At 34.0% G+C, this 15414-nt stretch overlaps 1 protein-coding gene across 1 annotated transcript; it reads right to left on the bottom strand.

Annotated features, from left to right (window-relative positions):
* Positions 1-2019: 2019 nt before the first annotated feature.
* Positions 2020-12983, bottom strand: LOC130944646 (uncharacterized). The gene is made up of 12 exons (XM_057873070.1): positions 12762-12983; positions 12244-12574; positions 10872-11043; positions 10374-10423; positions 9387-9479; positions 9203-9291; positions 7258-7336; positions 6737-6819; positions 5546-5624; positions 3992-4718; positions 2980-3589; positions 2020-2776 (listed from the first exon to the last, which is right to left on the bottom strand). The coding sequence occupies exons 1-12, from the start codon at positions 12791-12793 to the stop codon at positions 2635-2637; spliced, it is 2487 nt and encodes an 828-aa protein (XP_057729053.1). The 5' UTR covers positions 12794-12983; the 3' UTR covers positions 2020-2634.
* Between the last annotated feature and the right edge of the window lie 2431 nt (positions 12984-15414).

Raw genomic sequence — 15414 nt, 5'->3', positions numbered from 1 at the left:
TTGATTATTCTATTATAAAAAGTTTACCTAATCGATTATTTTATTAGAAAAAATGAATGAAACACGTATAATTATACATAAATCCTATTGGTTTATTTTCTTTATCAAACTATGATGTTCTGAATGAAAATGCTAATTCATTCAAGCATCAGCCACCCCATGATATTTATAGAAATTTTAGAAGACCAACAACATACACCAACGGATGAATGACATTAAACTCTTCACATTCTATTAGTAAACACGCATTCACACATGAACTATTGTAATTTATACCCACATTATTTACACAGATTGATTGACAGAGCATTCATATATGAATATTAAATAATCCTTACCCCTTATATAAGTGTTAACTACATATTGATCATGCTTATAATATAAAAAAAAAAACTACATATTGATCATCTAAGAGAACTTCAATATTTATTATATAAAATATTTACAATTATAACTGAATATGTAATAAAATCATAGTGAATTCTAAACATAATTTTAATCAAACTCACTAACCACCTAGATCTGAATCATAATTTGAATAAATATTTACCTTTATGGCTAAATACACGCTAAAAATAATGGTTTATTCGGCTCATAAAGACCAACGGACAAATCCAACCTAAAATGAATCTAATTAAAATAATACTCAATTTAATTTCTAAACTTGCATGCAAACTTTAATTTAATTTTTGAAATTTCAATTGTCTCTATTTAACATTCAAATTTTACAAACATGACTCACATTCAATTATAATTATAAATTACTTTATATAATAAAATATTGAAGTTCCCTTAGATGATCAATTTGAAAAACCTTTTAAAGTCTCAGACACTTCAAAATTTTCTCAAAGCTTTGATTCAACCCTTAGTTCCGGAGCACATCTTTGCCATTTCAGTTTTTTCACTAGTATCGAAAATCAAATCAATGGATATAGGGTGCATCTTATGGCGGAGAGAAAAAAATATGAAAAGAATGAAAAAATTTTTTAATAGATAATTCAATATCTAGCTCGTAGTTATCAGAATTGGATCGAACCGGTCAATTCAATCGAAAAACCAATAAATTAGTAATTTAGCCAGTTTGATTTACGATCGCTTTTGCAATTAACCCGATCAACAGTGGTCAAATCCGTTAAAAATTCCACTAAGCCAGACATTCTTTGTAGACAATTATAGGCTAATAATAAAATATATAATAACAAAATTCACATGAAAATGTTCTAAGTCTACAACCATACACTAATTCATATGTGTAAAATTAATTTTATTTATATGTAACTTTTTTTTTAGATTAGACCCATTAAATTAAATGCTAATAATTTATACAAGTTATATATATATATATATATATCATATTAAAGTAATAAACTAATGAAATTTATATATAATTTATTTAAATTTAAATAATATGAAATATTAAACACTAATTTTTATTTTTCAATAAATATTGTATTATAAATTTATATATTTATTTAATTATTACCGGATTAAACAGTTCGACCACTGACCCATCGGTTGAACCATTAACCCAATGACTCAGTAACTTCACCAGATCGATTGCCGGTTCAATTTTGATTCAGTTAGCTAGATAAATGTTCCATTTTATTTTTATTAATTTTTTTAATATAAATTATACATTCCTGACTCCTTCATTTTCTCCACACAAGTCTTTTCATCATAGAATTAGCCTTAGCCCCATAAAGCTGATAGGTTGATGCAATATGAGATCTATCTCTAACAATTATATATACATGGGTGATGATTTCCAGGAACAAGTTTGCCAGTTAACTATACATTAAAAGTTCTGAGAATGCATAATCTTCATGCTTTTATGCAGAAGATATTACACTTTGAACTATATACGGATTCCATACAAGTCAAAGCGAAATAGTGAACTCTGTGGGGGATTATATTTTTTTTTCCCTCCACTAAAACCTGAATTTCTAATGCGCAATCATACATATACAAAGGATGAGCTACAAAACGATTGTACCTAAAATTTAAATAAAAGAAAAATAGTAACATAATGTAGCACTATAATTTGATGATAGTGCATTTTGGTATTTAGATTGCAATATAGGTTCAACAAAATGGGTGCCAAAAGTTAAGAAAACAAACGGCAAAATAAGATCTAGCTTTAAACAGAGCAGCATAACCAAGACCTAATCAACCTTTATCTAGTAACTACAGATGCTTTATCGATGCATGATCGTTACAAGCATTTTATGAACTTATGCCAATGCCCTAGGATCTACAATCGAGACAAATATCTCATTCCATTAAGGCTAGTTCAGAACAAGTAACAATGGTCTTACATCTAATACTTGCACTTTCTCCCCCTATTCTAAACCACAGGTAGAAGCTAATCTATGAAAGCTAGACACATGCAGAAAAGAACAAAAACTATGCCTGATGAACTCGCAGTGAGGAAAGGAATGAAAGGTAAGACAAGGTTACATTCTTAAACAAAAGTGAGATAGCTCCAACAATGCTTTGCGCAGAAATAACGGACCACCAGTGGGAGCGACATTGGTATAAACCCACACTAACTGGAGGCTTCGAACATTAAATTTGCTGCGACTCAATGAATATAAAGTCTCCACATGACCTAACTACCAAGAGTGGACATTTCATTCATGTTTTTGGTCTCTTCTGTTCCTGAGGAACCAAACGGATCCCCTGTTTCCCAAGTTCCAAGATTTTCACCCTTCCATCATCTATAGTGACATATAAATTTGAAGAGCCGTCAATTATGTCAGTAATCACTCCCTTGTGCCTGCATTTTAGAAGGTTTTAAAAGGTAACATATCTAATAAAGTGTGCATGTGTTCAATAAGAGTTGAGGCAAGAAGCATAGAGAAATATATAGCAAGATTCATATAATACTAAATTAACAAAACATGACTGACACATTGCCAGCATCACTAGTGCATGCTATTACTGTCAGGTGATTAAAAAAGAGCAATAAAATAAGCTAACCAAGAATTGTCAGGGGCCTGATGAACTTCAACTCTCTTTCCAATTGCATCTTTACCCAATTTCGTCAATATCCAGTTGGCATCCATAATCTCATCCATTAGATTGTCCTGATGCAATTGTGTTACATCATCCTCATTAAATGATGTTTTTTCCATATAAGGTGGCGGCCTCTTCCTTTTAGACCTCTGTCCCTTGATTGAAGATTTGTCCTGATGAGGAATTTTTCCGTTTTCAAAGCTTGGTTTCTTGAGTTTAAATCTTAGTGAAGTTCTAGGATCTTTCGTCGAAGAATGTGAAGGCATCTGATTAATATTTTTATCTGCATGAGACCTGCCTTCAGGAAACTTTCCCATCAACATTCTTTCACCTCTTTGAGGCATATCTTCTACGGCTCCAACTTGATCAATTCCATCAGTACTATCTTTACCCAGCATGATGTGAGGTTGCTGTGAAGGAACAGCTTCACATCCGTCAGACAGACTACCACTACCCCTAACAGAGGTTGAATTCAGTTCAGAAATTTCTGGCTTAAATTTTCCCAATTTGATTACATTTCCTTCTCTTACAGAACCCTTTATAACTTGTGATTGACCAGAGTCAATTCTGTTTCCTGCAAGTGACATGAACCAATTTTTGCTGCATTATACATTTTAGAAGTAAAAGTCCAAACTATGTTAATATATGCATGTCTGTGTGTTCAGACACACGTGCGCAAACCTCGCAGAAAGAGAATCCAAACAATAAAAAGTCACAACTTAAAAGAAAACAGAAACAAGAACGGGTTATCATATCACTCAAATGTATGTGCAGCGAGCGCATGGATATTGCACGTACACATTGCTGTAATTAAGTAAATTTTGATAGATTTTGTGGAAGGGCCATGTTGGTTAAAGATTGAGCAGCAGCCGACTTTCACACAATAAGATCCTAAAATCCTCGTACTCGAAGTCGCTATTGCCAAAAAAAATAAAATAAAATAAATGAAGAAAAATAATTGAGAAGAGATGCATACCATGATGGGCAATCACGGCTTGATCTCTTTGGCAGCTTGATGAATTAGACTGTGGAGAACAAGAAACATTAATCTTACGTGCCCCCAAATTTATAACCAACTTCTTCCCTTTCACATTCTGGGTCATATCAGCAGGCTTTCCACTCTCCCCTGCACTATCAAGAGTGTGTGCCTTGCTGCTTTTAATTCGAACAACTCTAGGTCTCCTCTCTTCATCATAAATGCTTGCTTCATCTACAGATTTGTGTCTCAAAATCACTGGCTGATTAACAGGGCAAGATCCTTCAGTTTGACTCATGCTTCCAGCAGCAGGTGATGAATAAACATTGGGAACTTCATTTTCATGGGATTGGATATCATCATCAAACCCATGCAAAGATTTCAATCCACTGTGTCCCTCAAGATTACATTGTGCATCAATTTTATCAATAAATGTCTCTAGGTCCTTTTTCCTAGCATTCTTTCCGCTTGAATGTTTCTTTCCATAATCTTTCATCTTCTTTGTTGAGTCACCAGACAAGTTCTTCATATAGAATTTCAGGGAATGTCCAGATTCACTCTTTAACTTTAGAAGCCCGCTATCTTCATCATCTGAATATGGTGAAATACAAAAGATTTCTTCTTGAGTTGGTAAACCAGCTGCAGCCCTTAAGCTGGCAATTAAATCTCGGTCAGCTACATCTCTTCTCCTCCAAAGCTCTTGAACAGCATCTTTATGATTCTTGATCTGGAGTATAATAATTGGATATATAAATAATGGAATAATGACCAAACATGCTCAATCTGAAGAGTTTTAAAGCAATATTGTCATCCAGGTTAGGTATTAGACCCGACTAAATCCCCAAAGTGGTCCCTAAGATCCACACCATGCACCAACTTGGTTCCTGAAGTTCCAATTGCACTATTATCGTCCTGGAATTGATCTTCGGGCACCATGGTGGTCCCTCGACCCCTTTCTGGCAGTGACTCAGCAAGTGGAGTTAGGTGAAGCAATCCAATGCCACCTTGGACACGGGTGGAACGATGTCGTTTGCTTTTGGCACCCAATGAAAGCATATGCGACATCGTTTTGATATATGCGAAAACCATTTTAGATGCCAACATATATCAAAATGACATCGCATCTACTTTCATTGGGCGCCAATAGCAAACAACGTCGTTTCACCAGTGACCAGGGTATTGGAGTGTCAGTTCATTCCATTTGCTGAGTCGCTGCCAGAGAGGGGTTGAGGGACCACTATGGTGCCTAGAGATCAATCTCGGGGACAATATTAGTGCAATTGGAACCTCAGGGACCAAATCTGTGCATGGCGTGAATATCAGACCACTTTGGGGATTCAATATATTAGATCCTATCAACTGAGAAACTGATTAGTTGATGCTGTTGCTTCATTCCAAGGAGTTCTTTCCATGGAGGCTGAGCCACAATAATATATGGACATATGTATGAATAAAAAGAATAAACAACTAATCAAGTCATTTTCCACTAGACGGAGTCAATTACATAGATCAAACAACACATGAAACACATAAATATTAATATACACTGTATACCTGATAACATTCCCCACGGCAAGTAGGACATTGATACTGAAGATTTCCATCCACTTGAAATTGTTGATATTTTTCGTCACTGCAAAACATGTCTTCCAAGGTGAACTAACTAGCCAAATCCGCTAACAAGCAGAAAAGAAACATTGCATCTTTATTTATAGCGAAAACACATCCTGGATGATCTTTATTAACAAAATAGATCCAAACAGGTAAAAAGTATTTGATAAAGCGATAGGAACTGGGCCTCTAGCTACTTGGCTTTAGCCTTTAGGTATGAAATAGGGGATTAATATTAAGTTAGTAAATGTAAAAGAAGAGAGGAGGTATAATTGAAGATATTAGTAGTTGAGTCTAGGAAAGCAACAAATTTCTCAAATAATATAAAAAATCCCTATCCTTTGTAGCATTCAAGGCAGTAATATACACTATCTGGTATAGTCTGAAGCAGTTACAGTAACTGCTATCAGAGCTCCCTAGAATTCATTTGATAGCACATCACCAAGTTTAGGGAAAGACGGAAAACCATTCCCCTAATTTACATTCCCTTCCTAAATATTATTATACTTCCAAACAGAGAACTTCTCTTTGACATCACCCCTTCCCCCCAAATAACCAAACCAAAAAAAAAGAAAACAAAAGAAAACCCTTACATTCCATTTGTTACTAAACTATTGTTAAGCTTACCTGCCACTGGGGAGGGGGGCTTGGGCGCCACAAAACAAACAAACAAAATAACCAACAATAAAACAAGGGGAGAAAACCACACCAAACGCACTGTAGAACTAGTTCTGCTGCAGGTAATCCACTTTATTCCTGCACATAATATTTTCCTTGCTATCTTATTCTCTCTTATGAAAAAAACAAATTAGAACAAGCAGCTTTTTCACAAAAAGAAGCCACTTCCACCAACCCACAGCCCTCTCCCTGGTCTCTTCTGCAATCACTTAGAGCTTCTTTTTAATGGAAAGTGCTAATATCAATTTCGCTGAATACTATAACAGTAAGTAGCTATTCAATCACATTATTAAAATCTAAATGCACTATTCGCATTGGGGGATATAAAACTACGAAGTTAAAACCAAATAACCAATTTATGAAAATATAACTAAACAAATACATACAATTTCAAAGGAAAAGAAGACCATAATACAAGTAAGGTTATCTTTACCAAAAGTTTTTATTGATACTAACCTAATATTATCACACTGGCAATGTACCCAGTGTTGACAAATGTCACAGCATACCATTGGAGTTGATTCCGATTCTCTATAAACCTACAAAACATACAAAGATAACAAGATCTACTCAACTTTGAATTTTCTTCAAAATCACACTCTGGAATAACCCTATTTTCAAGAGTAAATTAACATGAGAAACTATCAATATGTAAGTGCATTCTCCAAATACCAAGGTAGTTCAAAATTCTAAATATGTAATCACCTAAATACAGTAAAAATTCTGGATATAACTTCCTTCCAAAATTAGACAAACAATCACAAAAAGTCTCATTAGATTTTCCTAGAACTTACCATAATGATATCAATTATGACTTAATGTCTTACGATAGTAATCATGTTAATAATGACTAGAAACAGCAACCATATCAACAAAACAACATATAATCACAGAATTGACTGTATTTACATTTCATGAACTTAGGATCAACTAATAGCCGGTTATAAGATCCAGATCAAAATATAAATAAACAATACCTTTAAACAAACAGGACAGTAGTTCCCTTTCAGAAACAATCTTCCACATGCATCACAGCAAGTGTATCCCAGGAACCACCTAGAGAAATTAAAGGAAACGATGGTGAAGAAATCAAAACTGAGCTTCAGTGTTCATGTAACAACATTCCTAAGGCCTAAGGGTGTCAACTAACTAAGACAGTCATGCATAATAGAAAGGTCATGGTTTACGTGATTGTTTCGAAAAGCAAAAGATTATACCTTTTTTATAAAAGATTAAACTGATTTCAATACTTGCTTATTTATTTGCATACTTGTTTTTCTACAAAATCAATTATATGATAATCAATTTATGTATGTTGAAAGTGGTTTCCAGGATAATTTTATTCCATTTGGATTGTATTAAAAAATTGCTTGTGCATGGTAAAAGTACTCAATGGGTACAGAACCCTAAACCTATAATATGTAACAACGGGGGTAGGGCAAAGCATGCCGCATTACATAGGGCCGGAGAAGGGCCGCATCCAAAGAGTGTAATGTAGGCAACCTAACATAAGGCAAGTATCAGTGGCTGATTCCAATCTTGAACTTGTGACCATGAGGTCACACGGAGACAACTCAATCATTGCTCCAAGGGTCCCCTTCAATCTATAATATATACTAGTCAGGGTTAATCTTGTAATAACTCTGTATTGTAGAAATAGATTATAAGCTAATAATTCTCAAAACCAACTTAACCTTTTTCCCACTGAAGCTTAAATTCTATAAAACAAATTACAATCCTTTTGAAAAGTTTCTGTTTTTTTTGGTGGAGAAAACAAAAAAAGAAAAATTATCGTAAAGGACCATTAGCACATATTAATTAGTGAAAAGGACCAATTAAACTAAAATTATTATAAAGGACCTAATAAAATTTATTTACGAATAAGGACCAAAAGAAATTTATAAATGACCATGATATCCCTTAATGTTATCATTCTTTCCCATTGTAATTGAGCTTTCTTTCCACCTTTATCCTCAATGCCCCCCACCCGATTTCCGCAAAATCTATCTTCTTCGGTATCAAAGTGCTGTAATGAGGAAATTCTGGCCAAGAGTCTGTTTTCACATATATAGCTATAATTGATTTTGGATTAACTAATTCCATCGATCTAAAAATCTCATCAGTTGGGGAGCTAGTCTATGTACGTAGTTGTCGATGATAAATGAGTTTTCTAGATGAAAAGCTTATGGAATGTTACTAATCTTTTATCAAGTTCAATTAGGAGTCAACTTTTTTGAATCCTAAATTTTTTAATTTTAAATTCTAAATTTTAATTTCTAATTTTATTTCTAAACTCTAAATCCTAACCTTAAAAACCTTAAACCTTCCAAAAAATAAGAGTGAAAATAATAATTTTATAATAAAAAATGACTAATGTTAGCAAATAAAAAGTTAATTTCCTATACTTATTCATCTTTTATGTATTTGATTAAAGTGAAAGACTTCTCCAAATAAATAAAACACACAAACGTAATGTGGGATTACAAATAAGCTGAAAGGTTCACCCAATCCCTGATGATAGGATAAAATGAATCTGAGTTTGGTTCATGGAATACAGATATAATGAATAGGTAGTGAAACTGTGAATTTTAAGAACTTAATTTTAGAAGGTAGAATATGATAGATGAGAGGGGAATGCTATATTGAAAGGTAACATTGTAACTTAATGAAAATAACATGATCCTTCTCTTTAAATAAAATTTATTATGGTCGTTATCAATAATTAGCATATTTGGCCTCTCTTTTTAACTCACCTTTACTAGTTGTCCTTACCGTTAATTCTCCCCCAAAAACAACAAACAACTTTTTATGAAGTTCCAAAACATGCTTGTATATCATAATTCATAAGAAATAACAGAATTAGAAACAAATTTATGGAATAACACAAATATGCAAACAGACTCTAAAGTTACCAATATTTACCTCAAGCTTGGTCCATTTCCAGGGACATTTGATCCACAACTGTGACACCTTGTATGCTTTGGGCACAAATAGGGACCAGTACTAACATTCTAAATTATGAAAAAACAAAAATGAGATGGTTGCTCATACTGGAAAGTGCTATAAGTTGAATAGTGATTGCACTGACACATTATACACTTCCTACCTTATGAGGAGGTTGCAGACAGTAACAATGGTAGGCACCATCACACCTTTTACAAAACATGAACTTGCTTGGATCTCCAGTTCTTCTGCAAGCCTGGAAGGTTCACATATGGAACAAAATACTAAGAAAACTAACAAAAAATTAGTTAAAGCAGCAACTTATCTCAAGAAACCTAAGAAGCTAAGACATTCAACTCCATTAAATAAACAATCAAGGCGTGCAAACAGGAAGAAATCACTATGATGACTATGGAACTTCACAGTTAAGAATTTGAGGGGAACCTTTTTTGGCCAAAAATGAGATATAAATATTGAAATTGAAAACAAGCTGAATTATAGTGATAGTCAGAGGTGCAGCATATAAGAAAACTTCAAAAATAATCATAATAGAAGAATATCATTAACAAAACAAAAAGAGAAGAATAGTACAAGATGGGAGGATATCCTTCTTCAATAATAACACAACATAACAAACAGAACTATCACCGGTATTAGCCACCCACACTAGAATACATAACAAGCATGAGAAACAGCAGGATATTAAAGAGGCAAGACTGAATGAGGGTGATAAAACCAACAGAATTCGGGCAAGAAGTATATAATATATAAAGTAAGGCTCTTCCATTATATACAATCTCCTACCAAAAGCTAACTAATATCCCTTTTGTGTATTGTGTGAATTGATCTGTTTGTTCATTTCATCAAACATCCAAACCTTACCTTCCATTGGCATGAAAATAAACCTAATAAATAAAGAAACAATTTGAGAAGAATAATGAACAAATCATAGAATCCAGAAAATTAAGTTACAAAATCTTTGACAAAGGATGTATGAAAACAGATTTTGTAAGATACAATTGCTAAATTGAGAGCAGAATCACTGAAAGCAATCATTTGTTCACATGAAGACACAACAGAAGAGCCTTCAACATGGAAGTGATGAAAAATAAGTGAAAAAGATGCGAGCATTTTCAAAAAAACTGATTACCTCACAAATCCGGCAAGATCGACAGGTCCATGAACTCCAGTGAAATAAATCTGAAAAAGGAAAAAGAAAATGAGGCCGTGCACAAATATGATGATTTATTAAAATATATACTATGAATATAGCAACATAAATTTAATATAATGTTAAATATTGAAGTTTATATATAAAATTAATGAAAATAATATATGATATTTCATCAAATAACCCTTATTTAAAATAAAATAGGAAAGTATCTAACGAGAAAATTATTAAATATTAAAAAAAGGTATCATAAAAAAAATAAATTTAAATTTAAATCAAATTATATTATATGGAATTTATTTATGTAGATTATTCCTTATTCATTAAAGTTCTGCATATTAAGATTTGATTTACAAAACATTTTGTGCAAATAAAAAAGTCCAAGGGAACAGTAGTTGTGGTAAGTATGCACACAATACATAATTGAAGTATTTGTCATAACAAACCTTCAGGATATGAACAAACATATATTCGTACCTCTATTTTGAGCCCAACTTCTCAGGCAGTTCCTGTGGTATTTCTTACCACAACTTTTGCAAGATAGCATCTTTTTGGCTCTCTCACTTCCGTTATTTTCAACACGATTGCACATTCGACAGAAGACATTTGATTGACCCTGTTCTTCTCCAGTGTGATTTCCTGATGTATCCTGTTTATTTATACCAACATTATACTGGTAATAATAAAGGCAAGAGTGCAAGGTCTTAAGAACCATAACAAACTACAAAGACTGACCAGGAATACATTCATACTAAATATACTTGAAGGCAGGGTGGGGAAAAATTCTTCCTAAGGGTTGCTCTTATCAAAACACTCTTCCTAGAGCTACACATAATTCATTAAGAGAATAAGATATATGGCAAGGAAGGGGAATACTTCAACAAGTTTTCCAAAACAACTTCAAATGCATGATGCTAGGTAAGATTACTCCAAAGAACAAAACAGAAAAAGCCACACTTTCAAAATTGGTAGTAATTCAAATAATAAATAAAGCGTTCAAAATGACCGTTACATTTGCAGTTTGCACAAAGGATTGTGGAAAGAGTAGCAGAAGAAGAAAAACTCAGAGCCTCACAAGACAACTCAATGCTACACACAATTGACTATGTAACTAAATCCTCACTGTTAAGACTGAACGAGCCGCAAACACTGTGCTATTTAGACTTTAATATCTTCATTTCCCTTGTGGTTCACATACATTTATATTTAATCGCTACACGTAGAACTATGTCTGCCATATAGATACCAAAACAGAGGGGTGAAAACTATAGCTAAAGTATTCAATCTCCAGTGACAAATATGCAGTTCATGTTCAGAATCACATGTTTAATTCTTGATATAACCAATAGGAAGGAGTAGCAGGGAGGAATTTGTATAGTTTGCTCAAAGCTTAATGTCCAATAACCAGTGCTACTGATATACTATAACACGTCAAAAGATTTTTCCATTTCATCTGACAACCAACAGTGGAAACTTGTAGAGGAAAAAGTTTGTAAGAAATCCAAGAACTGGAATAACAGGAATCAATCCCCACTACCAGGTTTCAGTCACACAACTCAGCACTCCAGAGAAAAACATGCCAATCAAAAATAAGTGAAAATTAAACAGACACAACAGAATCATTAAATTCTCAAAGCCCCTTAGCTGAAAACCCCAATCGAACCAACCCTCATCAAACCACCATTGCCAACTCCCAACCTTAAGGCTGTGTTTGGATATTGTTTCTTACAAAGAAATACAGAGTGAACATAGAAACTCGTGAACTTGTAGAGAGAAATGATGCAATTTTTCCGTCTGCATATCTATCAAACAGGATCCAAACACAAAAGCCAACCAGCATTGCACTCACCGTGACATCCCCGGACTCAAATCGGCGAGCATACTCCTCAGCAGCAACCATGGCGGCGGCCCCCTTCCGCTGCAGCGCAGCCCTCTTTGCCTGCACCGACGCCGCCTCGTCTGCTTCGTCCACAGCAGATGGTAGCACCTGGCGTGGTGGCGGAGGCTGCGGCTGTGGCACCACCTTCGGTACAGCGACCTGCACCGTGAGACCGCCACCGTCGAGTCCCGCAATTCCGGCGGGATCACGGAGAAAATCCTGGAGCCTCGAAACGACGTCGTCCTGCTGCTCATTCTTCGGGCCGCGCAGAAACCCTAGCGGACAGGTGCAGATTCTGCGGCTGAAAAAATAAAAACAAAAACCAAAAAAACGCAACGAGTGGGAAAGAGATAGACGAGAACAATGAAATAAATTGTTGAAGAAGCGAAAAAGTGAGAAGCAGAGTTTTGTTTGAAAAGGTGCGAACTAAAAACTAGAGAGTGCGTGGTGGGTGAGAGTGCATTGATAGAGTGGCGTGTTACCATTACCATGTAATTGGACAAGCTACATGAAATGCCATTTTGAGGGATTTTTGGTTTTTGGATTTGGGTTTCAAAATTTTGATTTGCACAGCGGATTCGTCCTCTAAAATTTACGTCTCGTGTTTCTTAATTTTTGTAAGAAATAATAATAAAAATAAGGAAAGGAAAAGTAATTTGAGAAATAAAGAAAAAATAAAATGAAAATGGGGTGACGAGGGGGCTGTTGTTGGAGAGGTGTGATGTGAGGCGAACACACGAAAAGAACGGAACAAGATTTAGAAGAAAAGACAAAATCACAAAACTATAATGAGAAGGATAATGCATAGAATTTGAGGTGATAGGTCTATGTGGCGAGTTAATAATTAAATTTATCCTTCGAAGATTATTCGATTTCTATTTTAATTTTTGAAAAATAAAATTAAAAAAAATAAATTTAAAAAAATAACTAACTGTTTTGGTTGAATTTGTTCTTTTGTCATTTCGACTGATGACATGACTAACATTTCACTATATTTACTTACGTAGAACGTTAATTAACAGTATGACACACTTTAAATTTTATATTATTAATGCTAATAAAAAAATTTATCAAATTAACTCAAATTTGTCCCAATGTAAGAATTCTAATCCCAATCTCAAGCATAAATAACTTTGTTTCTCTGTTGAGACGACCTTGTACGTTTGGTAGTAAGTAAATTTGTTAAGTTGTTGTCATAATGGAGTTAGGAAACAGAAGCCACGGTGGAGACTTGCCGTGTCAATCTAATGGTAGTCATGGTGCTAGTTCGTCTATGGGCGGAAGAAGAAGATCAAGAACCAAACATACTTTTGCAGCTTGAAGACTTTGATTAAGAAATTTGGGACAGCACAGAATTTAAATATATTGTTCCATACTTATAAAAGATACTGGGTGAGTTAGTTAAAATAAAAATTTCCATCATCGTCCGTTATGTTGCCTACTTTTATGGGTTGTTGTTGTTTTCTCTAAAAAAATGCATAAGGGAAGCCACTACAATGATTTTAGGTGGATTGATGATGATGAATATAAAAGAATAGCAGAAGGTGATGGAATGACAAATACAGAAATTGTTGTAGAGATTGACAATGACTATTATGAATACAGAGTGAATAGCTTAAAAGGTAAAAATATTAATGATGTAGATGTCAATTGCAATTATTGTAGCTACTGTTATTAATAGATCACTTTTAATCATGGTTGTCCAAGTAAAGCTAGTAGTGATATTATGTTATTGTGTTTTATGGGTGTTGATAGACTTTTGACATAGTATGAGTTGATATATAATGATAAACTGATATTATCACTTAAATTAGTTATTCCAACCTAATTATGTTTAATTTAACATATAGCTGTCCATCATGTCTAATGGGTTGCTTAAAAATGCAATATGGTAATGTTTATAACATAAATATAAACTCAAAAAAAATGTATAAATCATAACATTATCTTCATTAGTAAGTATAATCATAATCATAATATTGTTTTAGTAGATATACCACGGTAAGTAGCAAAGGTTCCATAGCATAACAGACATAAACAAAGGCTCCATAACATAGTGAAACTAAACAAAGGGCTACAATATAATAGACCTAAATAAAAGGTTCCAATAACAAAACAAGATAATTAATCACATTGTTTACATAGCCTTGTTTCAAAACACAGGCAATAACCTTAGACAAAACATATGTTCCTAATCAAACAACTTTATCTTTCTTTCTTGATACTTGAACTTTGGAGTTGGCACAAATATCATGAAACTTGTCAGCTTCTTAATAGTTGCAGAATTTGTTCTGTTGATTGTTTCAACAAAAATGGCCACAAGTGCAGTTGCAGTTGGTTTGAAAAAGACACTCATTCTTGCCTTTTCTTTAATCTCATGCAATTTGGATGGCCTTCCTCTCACTTCATCTTGCATAATCCAGTGAAAAATTTATTATTATTCAACTAGATGAAAGTAAGGACAGTTAAAGGAAAATTACGAAGTAAATTACCTCACAAACTTTGATGGGCTATTAGGTCTATTGTGTTGATGGAAAGCCTTCTAGTTGGCTTATTGTGATCTCAAATTGTGACTAGACTGGTGGAAGTGCAGGCAATGTTGGCTGGGTAGATGCTGCAACTGGAACAAGTGTAGTATGAGATGGCCCATCAGTGTTAGTGTCTGATTCACTTGTAGTAGGGGCAGCTTCTTTAACAAGTGCAAGCTGCAACTACATTTGTCTAGCTTATTCCGCAGCATCCATATGTTTCTTCTTTGCACAACTTTTTTTGTTGTGGCCAACCTCACCACAGTACATGCAATTGATTAGATTGTATTTACTCTTTATCTTCATATTCGTTCTCGATCCAAAGGTTGTTCATCCTTGTCTCTTCCCCTTTTTTCAGTAGGCCTTTCAGGTTTCGACTTAATTAGGGTGGGACAGTGATGTGTGAGAATCTTTTCTATCTTTTTCTAGTGAAATTGCATCTAAATTATTGAGTTTAATAAAGAATTAATTATCTTTTAGCCAATATGGATGCTACTTTGAGTCTTGTGCAATTTTGTTTATTTTAGGTAGCATTCGGCTGGATTTGATGGAATTTCTGCAGCACAAGAATCAAAGGAGATGGCAGCGAGGAGCGACGCGTACGCGTGACCGA

Source organism: Arachis stenosperma, chromosome 8, assembly GCF_014773155.1.
Source record: "Arachis stenosperma cultivar V10309 chromosome 8, arast.V10309.gnm1.PFL2, whole genome shotgun sequence".
NCBI classification, from domain to species: domain Eukaryota; kingdom Viridiplantae; phylum Streptophyta; class Magnoliopsida; order Fabales; family Fabaceae; genus Arachis; species Arachis stenosperma.
This window is presented reverse-complemented; position numbering and strand designations above follow the sequence as displayed.

What these genes read in the sequence shown, in the direction of transcription:
- LOC130944646 (XM_057873070.1), bottom strand. Translation starts at nt 12,793, where the DNA reads ATGGCATTTCATGTAGCTTGTCCAATTACATG. An exon ending in TTGAGTCCGGGGATGTCACG is followed by an intron (nt 11,044 to 12,243) that starts GTGAGTGCAATG and finishes ATAAATAAACAG; the next exon opens with GATACATCAGGAAATCACAC. An exon ending in GGAAATGGACCAAGCTTGAG is followed by an intron (nt 7,337 to 9,202) that starts GTAAATATTGGT and finishes TAATTTCTCTAG; the next exon opens with GTGGTTCCTGGGATACACTT.